Here is an 18787-nt window from a genome sequence, read left to right on the forward strand (position 1 = left end):
TTTGGGAGAAATGAATAAAGACCACAGCCCACATTTGTGATCAACAGAAGGAGCACTGACTGGTGCTGAGGAGACCCAGTGGTAGCCATGACTCAGAGAGCATGCTAAGGGGCAATTTGCTAGATGATGGCAAAGTTCCCTGTCTAGCACTACATTCCACAACTATGTTCAACAGCTGCCTATGAAGTTCCTACTTACCATGGTGATAAGCAGTAGCATCAGTGTCAACCGACTTAGTAGTAAAAGTGGCTCATAAATTCAGAGGAAACAACATTGCAGAAAAGAGAATTTGAAACAGAAATTACTATCCTTGTTACAGATAAAATTTAAATTAAATCAAATCATTACAGAGAAAATATACTTAACAGTCACTTTTATTGCTATTTTAACAATCCAGGATTTTTTCAAGAGTCTAAGAACCTAACAAAATGCCCTACAAATAGTACAAGTTCAAATATTTGCTAAATTAATAAGCTAACAATGTTTAAACCCATGGTCAAATAACAGTGTTACTATCACACAGGTCTGTATGTGTATGTATTTTTTAAAGTTATTTTAAATTATAAGCCTTAAGCTTTGCTATTAAAATACTGTTTCTCCAGTAACACTGTTAATGGAACTTATTGCAATATGAAGCTATTCCCCTCTTATCCACAGGTCTTTGTTTAAATTTTAGCTTCTCATTGAGCCCACCCATCGCTTCTACCACCCTGATACCTTTCCTGATTTTTTTGCTCTGAAGGTAATACTGTCACTTAGCAAAAGTTTTAAATCAGCCAGTACCAATGGCTTTTTGGAAGTGAATGCGAAATTACAAAATGGTCATGGGGATATAAAGAAAAGCAGAGGGAATATAGTCAATAATTTTGTGATTACCAGGCATGGTGCCAGTTGGGTGCTGGAGATACCAGGGAAAGAAAGCATTATGTAAAGTGTGTGACTAACCACTAAGCTGTCTACCTGAAACAAATACAAAATAAAATTGAAAGTAAACTGTTAAAAAAAAACAGTGGATGTGAATTAAAAATTAGATCAATTTTATAATGATATAAACCTTCTCATTGGTGGTGCTTAGGTCAACTTGCTTTAGTAATAAATTTTACACCTCAACTTCAATATTGTCTCAAAAGTATCTCATGTTCACAATGTACTCAGACCTGAAAACCTTTGCAAATATTCTGTAAGATTATAATTGTATATATATTGTTAAAAATGACATAATATTTTTATCTCATATAATATTCTCTCCCCAAATTTATTCTGAAAAAATTCAGACATATAGTAACCTTTAAAAGTTAGTAAAATGATCAAAAGGACACCTACAAGTATATTTACCAATTGTTAGCATTTTATCATATTTGTTTTATCCATTTGCAAGTATAGACATAAAGACACTTTGCCCCTAAATATTTGAGCATGTGCTTCCTAATTAAGGGACACTTTGCTACTCAACCATAAGACCATTAATATATTTTTAAATATAAAAACAACTGTAACTGAAGTAACATTTTATAATAATCTATGGACCAATATCCATTTTTTAATCAGTGCAAGATTCAAACACAGAATTACAAAGTACGACTATTTCCTTACCTTAAATGCGTATTTGCGATTAATGTGATCCTCAGAGGTAAGCATTGCTATCTGAAAACTAGGTAATAGTATGCTTCCCAAGATACCTTCTTCTTTCTCATCTAAGAAATAAGTGAACATCCAATTACAATTTTGAATGTTGTCATGGAGCAGAATAAATTTTCTCAACATTTATTTAGACAAAATCATAAATGGACTGTATTCATGTACTGTTTACATAGATTAGTACTTCATAAAGTATTAAGGAAAAATATTAAATACAGAAGTATATTCCTTACTTTCAACCAACTTCTCTACCCTAAACAAAGTTGGTCCCATGCATCAGAAAAATGTCAGTTAGACATAAAAACAGCAGACATTTGTTTGGCATATATACTGAATTTCACAAAGCCCTGGACATGTGATTTATTGAAAATATGAGCCATATAAGTAACGACACAGAACTTTACAAAATCAATCTACCTACATTTCTATGAGGATTTAAATGCCCAACAATTCTGAGCCCGGATAAATGCACAGCTCACTTGCTCACATCCTTTAGTCTGGGCTCAGATGACTCACTGGCAAGACATTCCTTTACCCATTTTAAACGGCCTCTGTCCAGAGTGATCCCAGAGCTCTCACCTCTGTCTGGAGCTTTACCGCCTCCCACCTTCAACGCCTCTGACACACGGTATGTTTTAGTTACTTATCACCTCTCTCTCCCCACTAGAACATAAATTCCTGAGTCGTAGAAGCTCAATTTTTTTAAAACAAATAAATACATATAGGCAAATATATATTTTAAACTATACTATAAAAATTCTATGCTTTTTAGGACATATAACCTTGAAGGTTTGCTTTTCTAAGTCATTCAGATACAGAACAAATTTATGAGAATAAGTTATAGGCCTACAAGATAAGCACATAAAATAGACTTAGGAAAATGACAAAACATTAATTTTGGCATAGTATAGGTTCACATTATTAACTTTCTGCTTGGGGGTAGATAAAACCTGAAATATATTAGTTCCTTGTTAGAGACCCACAAGTTAATAAAGCCATGCATTAGGCTGATGAGTTTATCAATATGAAAAACTGTAAGAAATAATTTATTATTTTGCTTGTCATTTTTTTATTATCATAAACTTTTTTTATTTTAATCATTGTTGAAGTACAGTTTTCTCCCTTTTACTCCCAAATATTATCATAAACTTAAGAAGGGATTGTCGCCCTCATTTCTATAATATATGGCGAGCTTCCAAAACAACCACAAAAAAGGCTGCATTAGATAGATGTTATTTCTATAGTTTTTCTCATAATAGAACAAAATTTTGCTTTTAGTATATATTGTGCTCATTCAGTTGTAGTTCACAAAATGAAAGAATGAACAAAAGTGCACATTTAGTCTAAAAATTAAAAAAAAGAGATACAAAATGCTCATCAATTATAGTGAATACGACAATTTAAAAGAAATGAGTCACATAATTTTAAATCCAATTTTGTTTGTATAAAGCATATAATCAGAAAACAGCTCATGAAGTCATCTTTAGTAAAAAAAAATCATTATCAAATAACATACTCTTCTTTGTCGCATAATTGGAAAAATTTACTTTCCTGAAGTTATTCCAGAATACGCAGAGGCAGTACAGCACAGGATGATTTCACTGTATTATCACGGGTTACTTCCCACCTGGACACTAAGTAGCTGTGAGGTCTCAGTCAAGTTAATCTCCTTTTCATCAACCATCAAACTGAGGAAAATAGGACTTACCTCACAGAACTGTTGCAAGGGTTAAATTAGTTAATAGACATGACAATAATGTACTGTACCCGTATGAATACTGCCATTATTATATAAAATTAAAGAAACTGCATATAAAAACCTTCATTTTCTGTCCAATGACCATCCTATGAGTTCATCACTAGAGTCTTCTTTTGTTCTTAATCAGGGCATTCTCCTGTTTGGTTCTCTATCCGGCCTGACCTGAATTACTGCCTTACCTTCTGTCTCCCAGAGGGTATCATATACCGCCAGGCAAAGGGCAGGGAGGGAACAATGTTTATAGAATGAACGAACTCTCTGTGGGACTCAGCTGGGCCTTTTAGACCACAGCAACCCAACTTCTCCCTCTGCCCATCCAACTTCCTTTCTGTCCCTGCCACAGGGAGTGGTCCCCGGGTCCCTACAACACTCCCCAGGAAGGCTCTGGCACTTCAATCTCCCTCACAGAGCTTGCTTCCTGGGGAACACAACCTGAGGCAGGAACCAACGAATCTCGTCATTTTATTGGATTCAAGTGTCATTTCAGATACCCCATTTCACTTAGCTTTAAAGACATCTGAGAACAAGACAAGGAATGCATACAAACTTATAGACCGAAATATTACTACTAACTATCCTTCCTCACCTAGAATACTTCAACACTGTGTTACCTACTCTCTTGGCTTCTACTTCAACTGCTAGGGCGGTTTTTCTAAAATGCACACTCAATCCAGTTATTATTCTTGCATTCAGGCGGAGTTTAATCTCATTAGGACAGCAAACATATGTGCTTTCTGCCTTGATCTACTTTTAGGCCTTCACTCCCTGCTAGGTCTTCAGACACAACCTTCATTCCAGCAATGTAAGCGCTAGGTATAGTTTCACAAGCATGCCACGTTCACCTGTGCTGAGTCCTTCGCCTAGTTCGCCCTCCTCTCCTGATCCCTTCCTTGTACAGGTCTGGTCAACGCTCGTTCAATGTAACGGAACACTATGTCATTCTTTCTACATAGTAAGACATCCAACACACCAAAAGAGCTAGCTGCTAGCTACCCACTTTGTCTAGATCAGGGGTGTCTAACCTGCCCAGGATGGCTATGAATGCGGCCCAACACAGATCGTAAATTTACTTAAAACATGACGAGATTTTGTTTGTGATTATGTGTCTCAATGTACTGAATGTGTGGACCAAGACAACTTTTCTTCCAGTGTGGCCAAGAAATGCTAAAAGGCTGGATGCCCCTGGTCTAGACTATTATTATTTCTACACGGCAACTCCTAATAGCCTCTCATTCCTTCCTTCCCCTTTATTACAACCCATTCTCCAACAGCAGCTTGAATCATATTTATATGCTTTGAAACACCCAGTTGTTTCCTTCCAGACTTACAGTAGAATCAAACTCCAGTGAAGTCCCACATGGGTGCGATCTCCACTTCTCCCACCCATCTCCTCCCCTGCTGCCAGCCCCTCGGCCCAGTACACTGGTTTCTTTCTGCTCTTCACTCACAACATTCCACTTCCTTAAGTCTTTGCACTCTGGCTCCTCCTGCCTGGAATACTGTGCTCAGTCTAGCTCCTCCTTGTAATGCAGATCTTGTTACTTACATTATCAGTGCAGAGAACCAATCCAAAGAGAACTTCCCTCCTGACCTGTCTTTCATAATATAATCATACTATCCTAAAAGCACTTATAATGGTCTTCTTTCATATTTGAGTTTATTTACTACCTCTCTGACCTCTCTCGTATGTAAGCTTCATGAAAATTCTCTCACTGCTGTTTTGACAGCACTTGATATGAAGCAGGCCCCACTCAATAAATACTTGGTGAATGAATTAAGTTCCATGGTAAATTTTGTCGACAGATTGATTACAGAATATAGCAATCCAAGTGATTTAGCACAGTGGATTCGCAATCTGCCTGCTATATTGCAAAGAGCAGCGGGAACTTGGGCTTCCATCTGGTATGGGTTGCCAACCTATTGTAAAAAACAGCACCCTGGCTGGTGTGGCTCAGTGGATTGAGTGCTGGCCTGCGGACCAAAGGGTTGCCAGTTCAATTCCCAGTCAGGGCACATGCCTGGGTTCTGGGCCAGGTCAGGTCCCCAGTAGGGGGTATTTGAGAGGCCCCTATCTTAGAAACATATTGATGGTTTTCTCCCTCTCTTTCTTCCTCCCTCCCCCTCTAAAATAAATAAATAAAATCTTTAAAAAATAACAAGTAAAAATCTTCTTAAAAATAGCAAATCACTTATTTTCCTTATCTATAAAACATGCACTGCTCTGTCAAAAAATTCGGACAGCACACTTCATGTTAGTATACTACGCTCTTTGAGATACTGAAAAATCAGTGCAGTCAATGTATTCAGCATACAGAGGAGACAATCCGGGTGGGGCTAAACACTTCCGGTTAGGAGGACTGCCTGGGTGCACATTCTGGCCCTGACACTTACTAGTGGTGAGACCTCAGGCAACCAAATTGACCTTGGTGTTCCTAAATTTCCTTTTGTGTGAATGGGCATAAGATTTCTCACTTAATCAGAGGGCTGTGACAAAGAGATGAAATAGATCATTTATGTTATGTTCTCAGCCTATAGTAAACACACACACACACACACACACACACACACACAATCTATTATGATCACCTCAATAAAATCTGATAGTTTTTATGTAAAATTTGACATTTTCTGTTGATGAAATAGTAAAAATGTATATCACATACTTCTCTCCAACCATCTGAACAGAAGTGAATTAAATGGTTATTTCCTTTATTTTTTTTCTTCCCCCCCCTTTTTTAAACATTCCTCCTGTCTGGGAACCATAATAAAATTATTAAATACATCACACTTAAAGTACATATGGCTAAACTATAATATGGAACCTCATACTCAACATAGCTTACTTTTCTCAAATTATTTGGAAAGGTTTTCTATTTTAATAACAGTGATCATGAGCAATAACAGTAATAGCAAAATTACAAGGAATTCACTGTTGTTTTTTATAGCAAATTAACAAAAAATTTTACATGAGTAGTTATAAACATTTTCTGGTTCCCATTTAAAGCTCTAAACAGTCTATAAATATACTGATAAAGACAGAAAGTACAAATTATAAGCTTAGAAATAATGCCTGAGTTACAGCTCCTCACTTTGCTGAAAGAGTGGGAAAACCTTTAAGGAAAATTGTAGAGTACGCTTGGCACTTAACTGAAGTTAATGCCACAACCGCAGCCTGACTAACATCTCTGTGACAGAATGAAACTTTGTAGGTTTGGTTACTCCTGACTCAGCAGCACTTCTCAACCACAGTTCGCCACGAGGGGGAAAATGATGAATATAAGTCTGGTAATTTCACATTGTGAGGGTCAATATGCATTATTATTGCTTTGATAGATGACTAAGAATTCTCCCACACTTTTTTTTGTATAGTCACAAAGTAAATTTTAAAACTGCTAATTGGTTCTAAAATCCTATTGTATCTCGTCATACATTTATCTAGAAAAGTTATAAACTATTAACTATGTATTGACAAGCCAATTCTTTAGTGACTGTTTCCAATGAGACCTTAAAGTAGGGAAAAGAGGTGGCTGTCCAGATTCATGCTTTTTCATTACAGCTGAAACAGATTTCCAGGGAGAACACAGCCTGTGTCCACCATTCACTGTCAGGCACCAACTTCGTGGGACCTAACAGGTCCACAGAACACATGATCAGAGATGGCCTTAAAACTGTACAAGTGACTTACTAACCAGAAAACATCAAAAAAAGGAGTTTCTGATATCCACATAGGACAAATGAAAATTGCTACTCCATACTTAAGACAACACCTTTATTTCCTCTCTGCCGACAGTGATACCCTGGTATGCATTCTTTCTACAACTTTCTCCATCGTTCAGGGAGCTGTCATTGTCTGTGTAAAAAAAAATGGGGGGCCATAGGGGTTCCTAATAAATACATTTCTTTGTAATTTTTTTATTTGCCAATACATCACAGTAGTCTTTGATATTCTAAAATCATCTGCCATGGAGGATTGGTATATATGGTGAAGTACAGCCAGATCTGATGAAGTCGTCGTGTACAGAGAGTCTCATCAAACTAATGATACTTATCTGTTAGGTACCGTACTCAAGGATAACACGATAGAGTGAAATTTCACGTGCTCTTCACACACAACAAAGCAGATCAGCCCGATCAGATTACAGACTAAGTGGTCTGAAGTGCTACAGTATATTGTCTTCCGTCCTACCTCAGTCACTCAGTATCGCAAGTCAGTGAGGAAAAGATTTTCTTGATACTGTTTGTTGATACAAAATAACAGAAAGAATTACAATGTTTTTCTTTAAAAACCTATCCTATACTTATAACGCACTAAGGCAGTTTATGGTAAACTCACCTCTATAATAAAAGAGACACAGGTCAGAAAGCACGAACCAGCGTTTCTTCCACAGCTTCATGCCAGTACTGTCCTGCATTAAATCAGCATATTAAAGAACCTTTTTTTTTTCATTTCAGAAAATTAAACCTCATTTCTGGTACATTTATTTAAAATAAGTTTTAAAAATGAGGTGTGTTTGATATATGCTAATAGAAGCCTAACTACAAAGCATCATAATTTTGGGGTATTTTTCTAGGGATTTGTATCATATTAGGATATTCCAAAGAATACTGGTCTCTGAAGGGCAATACTACAATGGAAAAGGAATACTGTTGAAGCAATCTGATTTGGTACCATATTTCTAAGCAATGTGAAATTCACTCTTCTAAACACACGCCTGCTAGCATGAGGATAATGTAACCATGAGGCAGTGCGTGCTTTCTGGTAAGCCAGATTTAATAAATATGTTAATCTCCAACAAGAAGAAAACATGTGAATTGAAATTATTCCAAATGTAATGTGATTTAAAATGACTGTGCTAAAGGAGCCTTACCATATAAATACATTTCATAAACATATATTTCTTCTTAAATATGCAGTCTCCATTTTGCTCATCCTACAGAAGAGTGCCTATTAGCTTTATGAAAATACCATGCTCAAACAAAATTACAACTTAATAAAAATTATCTTCCCACATGCAATGAAGCAAAACTGCAATAGAATATGAAACACGAACACCAAAAAAAAAAAAAAAAAAAAAGAGAGGCCAGTTTGCATGTGCATTGGCTGATACCTCTTAACTTAGTTCTAGTTGTGACCATTATTTAATGACTTTAGAACTCAAAAGAATTATGTGGATAAATATCTCTTGAAGTAAAAGATTTATTCTTAAAATTGACAGCTACACCAAAGAAAGGACAAAAAAATCCAAAATGGCATATGGTATTTTTAATTTCCTATTTATAGCCTCTTCCTTTAGGACAGTTAATTTTAAAAACTAGATATTTAAGCAGCTATGCAAACAAATACTCTCTGTGGGTCACACACCTATTACAAAATAAACACTCACAATAGAGAAATTGGTGCCACTCCTGCAACACTAAATTAATCAAGGGATCAAGAAACAAGAATCATTTTAAATAAGGAGTTCCATAACCTCTATAAGGGTCAATATGGCACTGAATTATTTGCACATAATGTGATCTTATTAGAAAGACTAGTTTAAAAAATCTTTTAGCTTGGGTGAATTTAAATATCAGATGGTTAAAATATAGGAAATGATCTTTAGGATAGCCTCTTCTAATACATTAGCTTAGCTGCCATCCAGCTTTCAGAGGGAATGGTGTCTAATGAATGCTTCATATCAAATTCATTACGAATTTTACTAAATAGAATTATTAGGTCATCTGAAAGCAATTAGCAATATTTGACAGGAGAAATGTGCACCACCAAGGAACCATTAACCAATGTATCACCTATATACACATATAGAATCAGAGAGACAAAATGAAGACAGATAAAGGTCTCGAATGCCCAAATATCATCATCTCCGTTATCTGGTGGTCAGTTATCTGAAACCCAGCTGCAAACTAGAATTTAAAAAAAGAAAGTAACAGCCTATAAGCAGTCAAAATAGATGTCATAAAGCCCAATGTATATGCATCCTTGCTAATTACAAAACCAGTAACAAAGTTCCAAAAAAGCTTAGTCATCAGGTTTCCCAGACACCAGAACAGTCTGAATCCACTTATCAGGGTGCCTGAGAATGAACCATGTTTCAGCAAGCAGGAAAAGAAAACAAGGGGGAGGGGGGGAACCCCAGCATAAACACTTAAGAAAGTAGTTTTGAGAACATAGAAGCAAACATCTAAAGAAAAATCTTAAATTATGATCACATGTCTCTATAAATTAAAGCACCAAGGGGTATATATATAATTGTACATTTCTCTAATGATTTTTTAAAAATAGAAAAATGAACAATACTTCTGTATGTTTTTTTTCCCATTTAAAACATATTTCTGCCTGTACAATTTAAGGGTGTTAACCCTACCATTTCTTACAGCATATATTTAACTTCAAATCTAGAAATACCTATAACAAATGCACAGTCTCTGTTCTAAGTCAACAGGCATTACTTTTTCTTTCTTTGTCATTCCCTAACATTCTCAGTGGTAACTAGAAGTGAAAAAATCTGCATGACCTTTTTACAGTTCCTCTCCATTTTATATTAACTATCTTAGGAACATGTCTTAGGAGAGGAGCCCCCCTCCCCCACAAAAAGTGCCTTTAGATTCTGTCCTTTCTATATCAAATGGGAAAAAGAAATTACCTGTTTGTAAAGCCAACCTCGTCTCACCACAGGCGCATTAGGATTCCTTTTAATTGAATTTGATCTCTTTCCAAAATTATGAACTTTTTTTGAAGCCCGTGAGGTCTAAATAGAAAAAGGCACAATATGGTGTTACTGATTAGATACTTGAGTTTGAGATATTTTTCATCTTCACAATTTTAATCTCTTTCCAGATTCCTCTGAAACTTGCGGGACTTAAGTCTTTTCAGATGAATTATTACAATCCTGCGTTTGCTGGCTTAGTTCTTTCAAGTGTTATAAATTCTGTGCAAACACTTCTTCCCCAGGGTGTTACACAAGGATGCCAAGCTTTACCATCGCTCCTTTAAAATGTGGATATACAATTTTTAAAAAAGGGCAGTAGTTGTCCTATCTGTGATATAAACTGAATAAACCTGGTGTAAAAATTATTAATCAATCTTTAAGCCAAAAGACAGAACTTTTTGCTTTCTATCTGCATTTAGTAGTTTTGTTTCAATGAAAGGAAGTTGGTGCTGAGTCACAAGAGAAATACTCAGGTGTAAAACATAAACATATAAACATAACGGCGTCAAGTCAAAACAAGACTGGAAGGATTTGCTTAATCTCATGGACAACTCTGAACTTGAATGACACCAGACAGATGGTGTTCACTATATTCTTAAAAGTACACATAAGGCAATCAAGTCGTTTAAGATACTGCTATATTTAGCATAAAATTTTATTTTGGCACAAATAGTATCAGAAACCAACAAAAATAAACACAAAGAAGATGAACTTTAATTTTTGTACAAAAGTAAATATCAAGTCATCTCTTATTTTTCAACTTAGAATCTTTGGAAATCTACCTTACTTTATTTTGTTTTGTTTTACTTAAAACATTTTTTGGATAAATTTTAATTTACTTTTAATGCTTAAACACAGTATAAAACTTGAATGACACAACAAGATATATAAGGGCCAGTCTATTTCTTTTTCACCCCTGGGAGCACCCAAACAATCCCTACTCACAAGCCTCTAAGATAACCAATATCACTGTGTGTATCTACAATTAAAAATTTAAGTCACTCAATCATTAAAATATAATCTTACTACTTTATATTCTAAGCCACTGCTTATGTCAATTACCTAGAATGTAATTATGTTCATGTAATAATAAAAATGAAGTGATTGTTCTATAATTCTAAAACCCATTAAGAGCACCAATTATACCAGCTATCAATAATTAACAGTAAGCAAAATAACTTACTCTGCCCACAGGGCTCAGTGGATGTACCGCGTAATCTGAGGTCATGTTATAGTTGGAAGCTTCGTTGATCATACTTACAGGTCGTTCCTTCTTTTCTTCAGATGTCATGGTTGGAACAGTCCTGGAAATACATGTCAGAGCGCTAGAACTTGCTGTGCACGAGAAGTGCTTCACAATAAAGCTTCCCTAGACTTAACAACGTGGGTGTCCTACAGGAAAGCTGCAATCTACCTAGAGCTTCCTGAGTTCTAGAGCCAGGACTTGGTATTTACAACTACTTGGAATATTACTAACACTTCTCCTAATTACAACATAAATTAATATCATGTTTATTTTAATAATTATTATTACAGATATTCTACTTGGGCATCCAGCTAGAGATTTAAAAATTTAGTTACAAGTATCTCATACAACAATGATATCAATAACTAGTATTTGTGAACAGGTTTATAGTATAAAACATTTTCATATGTTTTTCATTTGATGCTTAAAAAAATGGTAATTACCATTTGATGCCTGAGAAATGGTAATTACCGCTATCTGTGACTTAAGGATGAGAAAACTGAGCTCAAATTAGTTTAACAATCTGATCAAGTTTACAATTTCGGACCTTACACCCTGGGCTCTTGAACTATCTCTTTCTGAACTATTGGAAGAACATCTTCTGAATTATAGTCCTCATAGAAAAATTATTTTGTCATGTTTCTATACCACACACAGTAAACAGCTGTCATTCTGTTATTACACTGGACTGCAAATATCCAGATAAGAAAGCTGTGAAATGGTACTAGACTCAATAAGGGTGATAGCAATTGCAATGCTTACTGCATTTCGCACGGTGGTGCTCCACAAAACTCTTTACTTACTGTTCATTCACTACAAAAATGCAATTGTCTTGTGATGGTTGTCCCGTGACTGGGTGTTTACAGGTCACTTTCCTTTCATTATGGCTGAAAGACAAAAAAAGAGAAAATTTATGTGTGTACTGTTATTATCACAAATGTCTTTCTAATATTCTGGTATCAAAACAGCTACTTCTTTACCACAATATTAAAGTCAGCGAATAAAGGGGATGAAATTCAAAACAAGCCCCCTGCTGTTGAAACTTCTAAACACGCCTTTTCTACTAACTACTATGTGTACACTTGTAAATGCTGCCTAGTTTTACAATGCAGAGAAGCTCATCCTTCCAGTAGAACCTCAATTCTTCCCTATCAATATTTTAGAAACAAAGGTTAAGTCAATTTGTCTCCACAGTCTCTGCATTTTACATTTGATATGTGAGCCACAAAAACGAGTATCCACCCACACCCATTATTCTGTATCTCAACTTAAGCACCTAATGCCAAAATCACATATATAAAAAATTCACAGCCCTGGCTGGCGTAGCTCAGTGGATTGAGCATGGGCTGTGAAGCAAAGTATCGCAGGTTCAACTCCCAGTCAGAGCACAACCCTGGGTTGCAGGCCACGGCCCCCAGCAACTGCAAATTGATGTTTCTCTCGCTCTCTCTTTTTCTCCCTCCTTTCCCTCTCCAAAAAATAAATAATTAAAATCTTTAAATAAACTGAAGGATGTTTCTTTCTCTGATGTCTACCTGTCTGTCTGTCTGTTTCTCTCCCAGATCACCAAACATATCCTTGAGTGAGGATTTAAAAAAAAAAACAAAGACAGTACCACTTGAACAATAATTTATGGGGTTTTTGTTTTATGAAATAATCACTATATAGAAATAATGTAATGTGACAAATTTTTTGTGACACTGGAGCAGAATATGCTGTAAAAAATAGAATTTAAAGGAGAAAACAAAACCTTAAACAAAATGTACCAATGAGAACAGAAACAAAAGGAAAAAACCTACTTGTGTTTGCTAGAAAAAATGCTTTTGATTAAAGGATGGCTTTTGGGGGGAGAGGGAATAAGACCTTTGCGTATGAAATACTTATTCTTTCAAGGCTGGGTGGTAACACTAGGTCTCCTACTGTCTTTGTGAAATGAGAGTAGGAAAAATATCCCAAACTAAACAACCTATTAATGGTATGCCTGACCTTAAAAAATTTACTTTCATTATGGAGAAAAATTTCAAGATGCTATATTGAATACTGCTTTTTAATCTTGAAAGATTATTACATGTGTTCTGGATTTTGGGAACTATATAACCACAACCCACAAACTTCTGGCAAACTTGAGATACTTAAGTTCCCTTTCCATACCTTAACTTCCATTAATATTTTATTGGTAACTCAGTACTTGAAATTCTAGCCATAAATAAAACTAAAACCACATAGAAGAGAAAGTACAGATACAGTTTCCAAAAAATTACGCGATGACTATTGTGACGGCGGACTGACTGATGGAACAGAATGTGCATCCATTAGTCCTGTAGTTAACTGGCAGACTAAGCACACAGCACTACTAAATTATCAGCTTTTTGTGGTGGTCTGTCTTTATACAAACTCTTAATAGGTGTTCAGATTTGGTGGGTTTTAGATACTTACATGGGGTGGTATTTCTACTACATGAGAAGTATGCAAGTAACTTTCTGACCTGCTGATTTAAAAAAGTACAACAGTGGAAACTGAGGTCTCATGTGGGATATGAGTTTATGTAATAAGCAATAAATTGATATAAAAATAACCAAAAAAGTATAACCTCTGGAGATAAGTGGGAAATACCAAAATAGTCAAACATGATAAACATTATGAAAGTGCCAAGGTATGTCAGTTCTGATACATAAACAGTGTAAAGCACTATAGGGAAAAGAGGTTAAAGTAACCTGTGATCAGGGATTAGACACTTTAATAATGACAACAGCTTTTTGCTTAAAGCTTCTCCTAGGGAAGGAGTATTAAGGAGCTGGAGCTGGTTGAGTGACAGAACAGAAATATATAAATTCTTTTTATAAAAACCCATACTGCACAAAGAAAGCAATCAACCCACTATGTACTGCATTACTTCCCCATGCTACATCGTTTTGCCTGGGAGGAACACAGACTCTAACCCCTATATTCAAGAAGCTCTAAATGATGACAACAGACTCTGCAATAATCACGGAGCTAAGGCACTGCACTGACATCCTGAACAACAGGATGCAGACAGATGTGAGTGCCCACTAGACAAGGGTGTAGGGCAATGAAAAACGTAAATAATGAATGATTAAAATGGAGTCCAAACTTTTCTTCCCCCAAAGTGGTTACTATTTATATGAACATTTTTGTCATCACACATTTAAGTAAAACAAAGGAAAAAACATGGTACTCCATCTTAATTAAAAGACCAGGGACTAAAACCAACATAAAATAGGAATATATTTATACTCTTCTTTTACTACTTAATGTTCTGGTATTAAATTAACATAATTCATATAAAATCTTCAAGGACACTAATGGGTGTCTTTTACTTTTTTTTAAACAAAGAAATAATCTCTCCTAGTATATCTGCCTAATTGCTAACATAAAGTAAACAAATGTTTATTCATTTGTTCTGACTTATACAGTGTTCCTGGCTCTTGGGTATTAATTTAAAAAAACACATAGTGTATTTTCTTAAATGGTAAATCCCAATATCTGAACCATAATGTATCTTAAGTTACAATCACTCAAAATTACTAGGTTTCTATAAAATTCAAATTCAGAAGAATAAGATTTTACAGGCCATCAGAATAAAAACTGGTCATCTCCTATAAAACAACATACTTACCAAACTGAAAACCAGAGTAATGTTTTCTAATCGTTTCATCAAAAATTAAAATAAATGAAAATTATGACATAACAAAATATCAATTCCAGTCTTAACTATGTAAACATGGTAAATTTCCCACCACCTGATTGGACTGTCCATCCTCGCTATCTTTAGGCAAATGTATTTTATACACATTTGTAGATATTCAAAATTTTATTTAAAATATTTTTTTAATTTCAAAGCATTCCTTCTTATTATAATGGCATTTACACTTCCTTTTTATAATATGTTGCATTTGTAAGTATAATACCAGTAAAGGATAAACATAATTCCTGAATTATTCACCAAAACTAAAAATGAATTAAATAAATACTGACAGCCAGTGAACAAAATCAATGTAAGTGAAATCCAAATGAGTCTTTCTGAAAAGATAAATTCCACAAAATCATTCGTTAATGCATACAGTCCATTTGCTACCAAATACCTCAGTGCCTTGGTATGTATGGCAACTGAGCACTGTGGGAGGTGGCCAGCCTGCTGGTAAGTGTCAAGCCATGGCCACTGTCCTCTCCTCGGCACGGAGGAGGAGTGTCTGCTCAGGACCTCAGGGGACGTCAGGGACAACAGTGACACCCAGTCTTTCCTCCACTCAACCAGAGTTTGTACCCTGCATCACTTACAAAGCTTGTTCATCCTACGCTTGCCATCCTTTTTGGAATCCACAAGGTGTTTTTTGCGGGGGAGGGCCTCAAAATTCAGATCAGGAGTAAGGAGCCTGTTCCGGCACGATTCATGTATCAGGGAACAATTTAGTTACTGTGCCCAACAGAATTCCAGCACACAGGGGGACACACACCGCACACCTGCACAACTTCCAGCACCCACCGCTGCTTGAGTTCACGGCCCGTTTTATGAAACACTCATCAACATGTTATGGTACAGCTTTCTAATTCATGCAGCCCTGCTTCCAACACGTCCCAGTCACTCACAGGCTGAAAGTGAACTGTGGGTCTTTTTCAAGGCAGAAGTGTATTTGCATTATTTTTTGTAATTCTTACCCATTTAATGTGTGTGAAACTGTGGAACCCCTTTTATTAGGTTCCTGTGTTTATTTGTATGCGTATCTAGTAAACTTTTTGAGGGGTATGCTCCTAAACCCATTTTCCACAGAAGCCCCATGCTTTTCACAGTGGGGTGATTTTTAGGAACACATATGCTGTGTTATAGCAAAACTGACTATACTGCTACGTTAAGAAATAACATACCTCTGTGCTATTAGAAATGCATTTGAAGCTTTGCTAGACAAGGTGTCATATTTAAAATCCTTGCCAGGGATTTTATGCAGTTCATAAGTGAAAAAGAAAAACTGGAAGATACGTTTCTATATAAATTTGTGTTTCTAGAGGAATACTATAAAAAAGGGATAAAATTCAGGTCTTGATATAAAACATACTTATGGTCACAGAACAAACTGTTTCCCATCTTGTATCTGAGCTCACTGTGGCACAGCAAGAAGTATAAGCTCTTCTAAATATAATGCTAGGTGTTCACCTACTCTTCCTTCCAGACACCTGTCTGTGACATTTTAATGTGTAGGTTTAGAGCAGTGGTTCTCAACTGGGAGTTATTTCATCTCCCAGGAGACATTTGGAAATACCTGGTAGTATTTTTTAATATCCCAACTGGGAACTTCTGCTGGTAGGTAGTGGGTACAGGCCAGGAAGCTGCTAAACATCTTACCATGAGCAGGAAAGTTTCGACACGAAAGAGGCATCCAGGTCATATATCAACAGGGCCGATGCTGGGAAACCCTCAACTATGCTCATAGCCCTCTCATGATTAACTCTAATGAATAAGCCTCATTTATTATTTCTTTACACAAAGGAGGCTGCAGGAATAATGGCAACTGAGAGTACAGGTTCTGGAATCAGGCTACCTAGGTTTTGCACCCCAGCTCCCCCATTTACTAACTATGTGGTGACCTTAGGCAAGTTACTTTACCTCTCCAGGCCTCAATTTCGTAACAGTATCTATGTTACAGGTTGTTGGTTAAGTTTCCCCGAACTGTCCTAGGTACTGGATACAGCAGTGAGCAGAACAAACAAAAAAGCTCCAAGCTCTCATGGAATTCACTTTCCAATGGAGATGCTCGTGAGGATTAATAAGAGTGCACAGTGTAAACACAGGTCCTCGATAACTGTTCATTTTTATTATCAACTACAGGCCTTTTGTCATGACATCATCATTAGATTACTGTTCAGTCAACTGTTTAAAGTTTAAATTAGCACCTACCCAAGTAATTGTTTAAAACTCATGTTATTCCGCTACTCATCATATATTGTAAAAGAATAAACATATGATCTCTCTTGTGATCTTTCATCCTTCTGGTAAAAATACCTGCCCCTAATATGTCAAAAAGATAGAGGAGAAAAGTAATTCTAATATAAAAGCTCCAGGGAAAGACTGCATTTTTATGCTAGCAAAGGCAGTATATGTGAGAAGGTTCTTAAATTGTGACAATACTTAAAATAAATAAACTCAGCTGTTCGAGACAGCCCAGGACTGAAAGAAACAGGTCACATTCATTGGCTGAATCTGAGGATCCTGTTGTATCACAGGTCCAGGTAAAAGGATTAAATCAATGCCATTTGTAGAAAAGACATCAAGAAATTGACAAATAGCAACACAAATTGCTTGTTCTTCAGCATTATGCCCTCTTCACTATTTACTCTCAGACATTTAATCATTTGCTGTAACGAGAAGATCAAATGCAAGACCTGCTTATTTAAAACCTCTATGGAACTATTTCATTCAATAATAACTTGGTTTTAAAGGATCTCAAGTTAAATAAATCAGCTGTGAATAAACTGGTATATATTTCTATCAAGTTACGTAAACAACAAATTAAAAATGATACGTTTATTGGAGATAGATGTTCATTAGCCTACCCGATTGCTTTTCAAATCTTATATATTTGTAAATCAAATAATGAATCATGTAGATAAGTGTACTGAAAAGCTAGGCTAAGCTGTGCCACTTTTAAGCAGTTCTGGGCTTTCTGGTAGCCTAGACAAAAAGGGAAAAGTGATAAAGTACAAAGCTCCTATAATCTATTTATGAAAATAGCAACTTACTGCAATTCTAGTAGTACATGCTTTAATGTAACTAAAATTGCATGGTGGCATGTTGAAGATAGGGGAAGCTGGTATTCTGTCCCTTTTCCAGGGTCCCTGATTGGAGTGAGACAACTTTTTGTTGTTGTTTATTGGAGCAGTCCATACTGCTCCAGTCTTCCTTGGTCACAGATGTACAGAGAGGATGCCAGTGACATCCTTACAGGAAGGAAAGACTGCCCCCCACACTGAACAGACTCATCAAATACACATGATGCGCATTTCAAATATAAACCCCAATAAAATTACAGACTTAGGAAAAAAGGGCTTCTTTCCTAATATATGGTGTTTCAAATTTATAGTAAAATGATAACAGTCAGTAATCCTTAAGTAGCTATTTCATTCTTAATGAACTATTATTTCAAACTGCTCAAGTACAAAAATGGAAGTATCCAACACAATTAACAATAGGCTGACGAATGAAATGTGGTTTTAAAACTCCTGCTATGCAATAGTAGGCTCAAACTATGCAAGCTTTGCTGTGTGCAACAAACCATAAATCTCATATCTGCTATTTAAACACAGGTAATATACCCAATAAGAAGTTATTTAGAACTTAGATTAGATTTTTGTAAAAAATGTATAGCACTGAGAGTACTAGATTAAAAAATTAAAATAAAAATTAGAGCAATGCTACACTAT

General features: G+C 35.8%; 1 protein-coding gene across 22 annotated transcripts in view; it reads right to left on the reverse strand.

Annotated features, from left to right (window-relative positions):
- Window positions 1-18787, reverse strand: part of PLEKHA5 (pleckstrin homology domain containing A5) — a 202009-nt gene that overhangs the window by 67722 nt on the left and 115500 nt on the right. For 20 of the 22 annotated variants that reach the window (XM_036019277.1, XM_036019276.1, XM_028531889.2 and 17 more), the window contains 5 exons: window positions 12157-12240; window positions 11291-11411; window positions 10042-10146; window positions 7731-7803; window positions 1594-1694 (listed from right to left, as the gene is read on the reverse strand). In XM_036019277.1, coding sequence (XP_035875170.1) covers window positions 1594-1694; window positions 7731-7803; window positions 10042-10146; window positions 11291-11411; window positions 12157-12240 — 484 coding nt within the window. Of the gene's footprint in view, window positions 1-198; window positions 1179-1593; window positions 1695-7730; window positions 7804-10041; window positions 10147-11290; window positions 11412-12156; window positions 12241-18787 lie in introns of those variants that run through there. The other 2 variants (XM_036019279.1, XM_036019295.1) reach the window with 2 other exon arrangements.

The sequence above is a fragment of the Phyllostomus discolor genome, chromosome 2 (genome assembly GCF_004126475.2).
Source record: "Phyllostomus discolor isolate MPI-MPIP mPhyDis1 chromosome 2, mPhyDis1.pri.v3, whole genome shotgun sequence".
NCBI lineage: Eukaryota > Metazoa > Chordata > Mammalia > Chiroptera > Phyllostomidae > Phyllostomus > Phyllostomus discolor.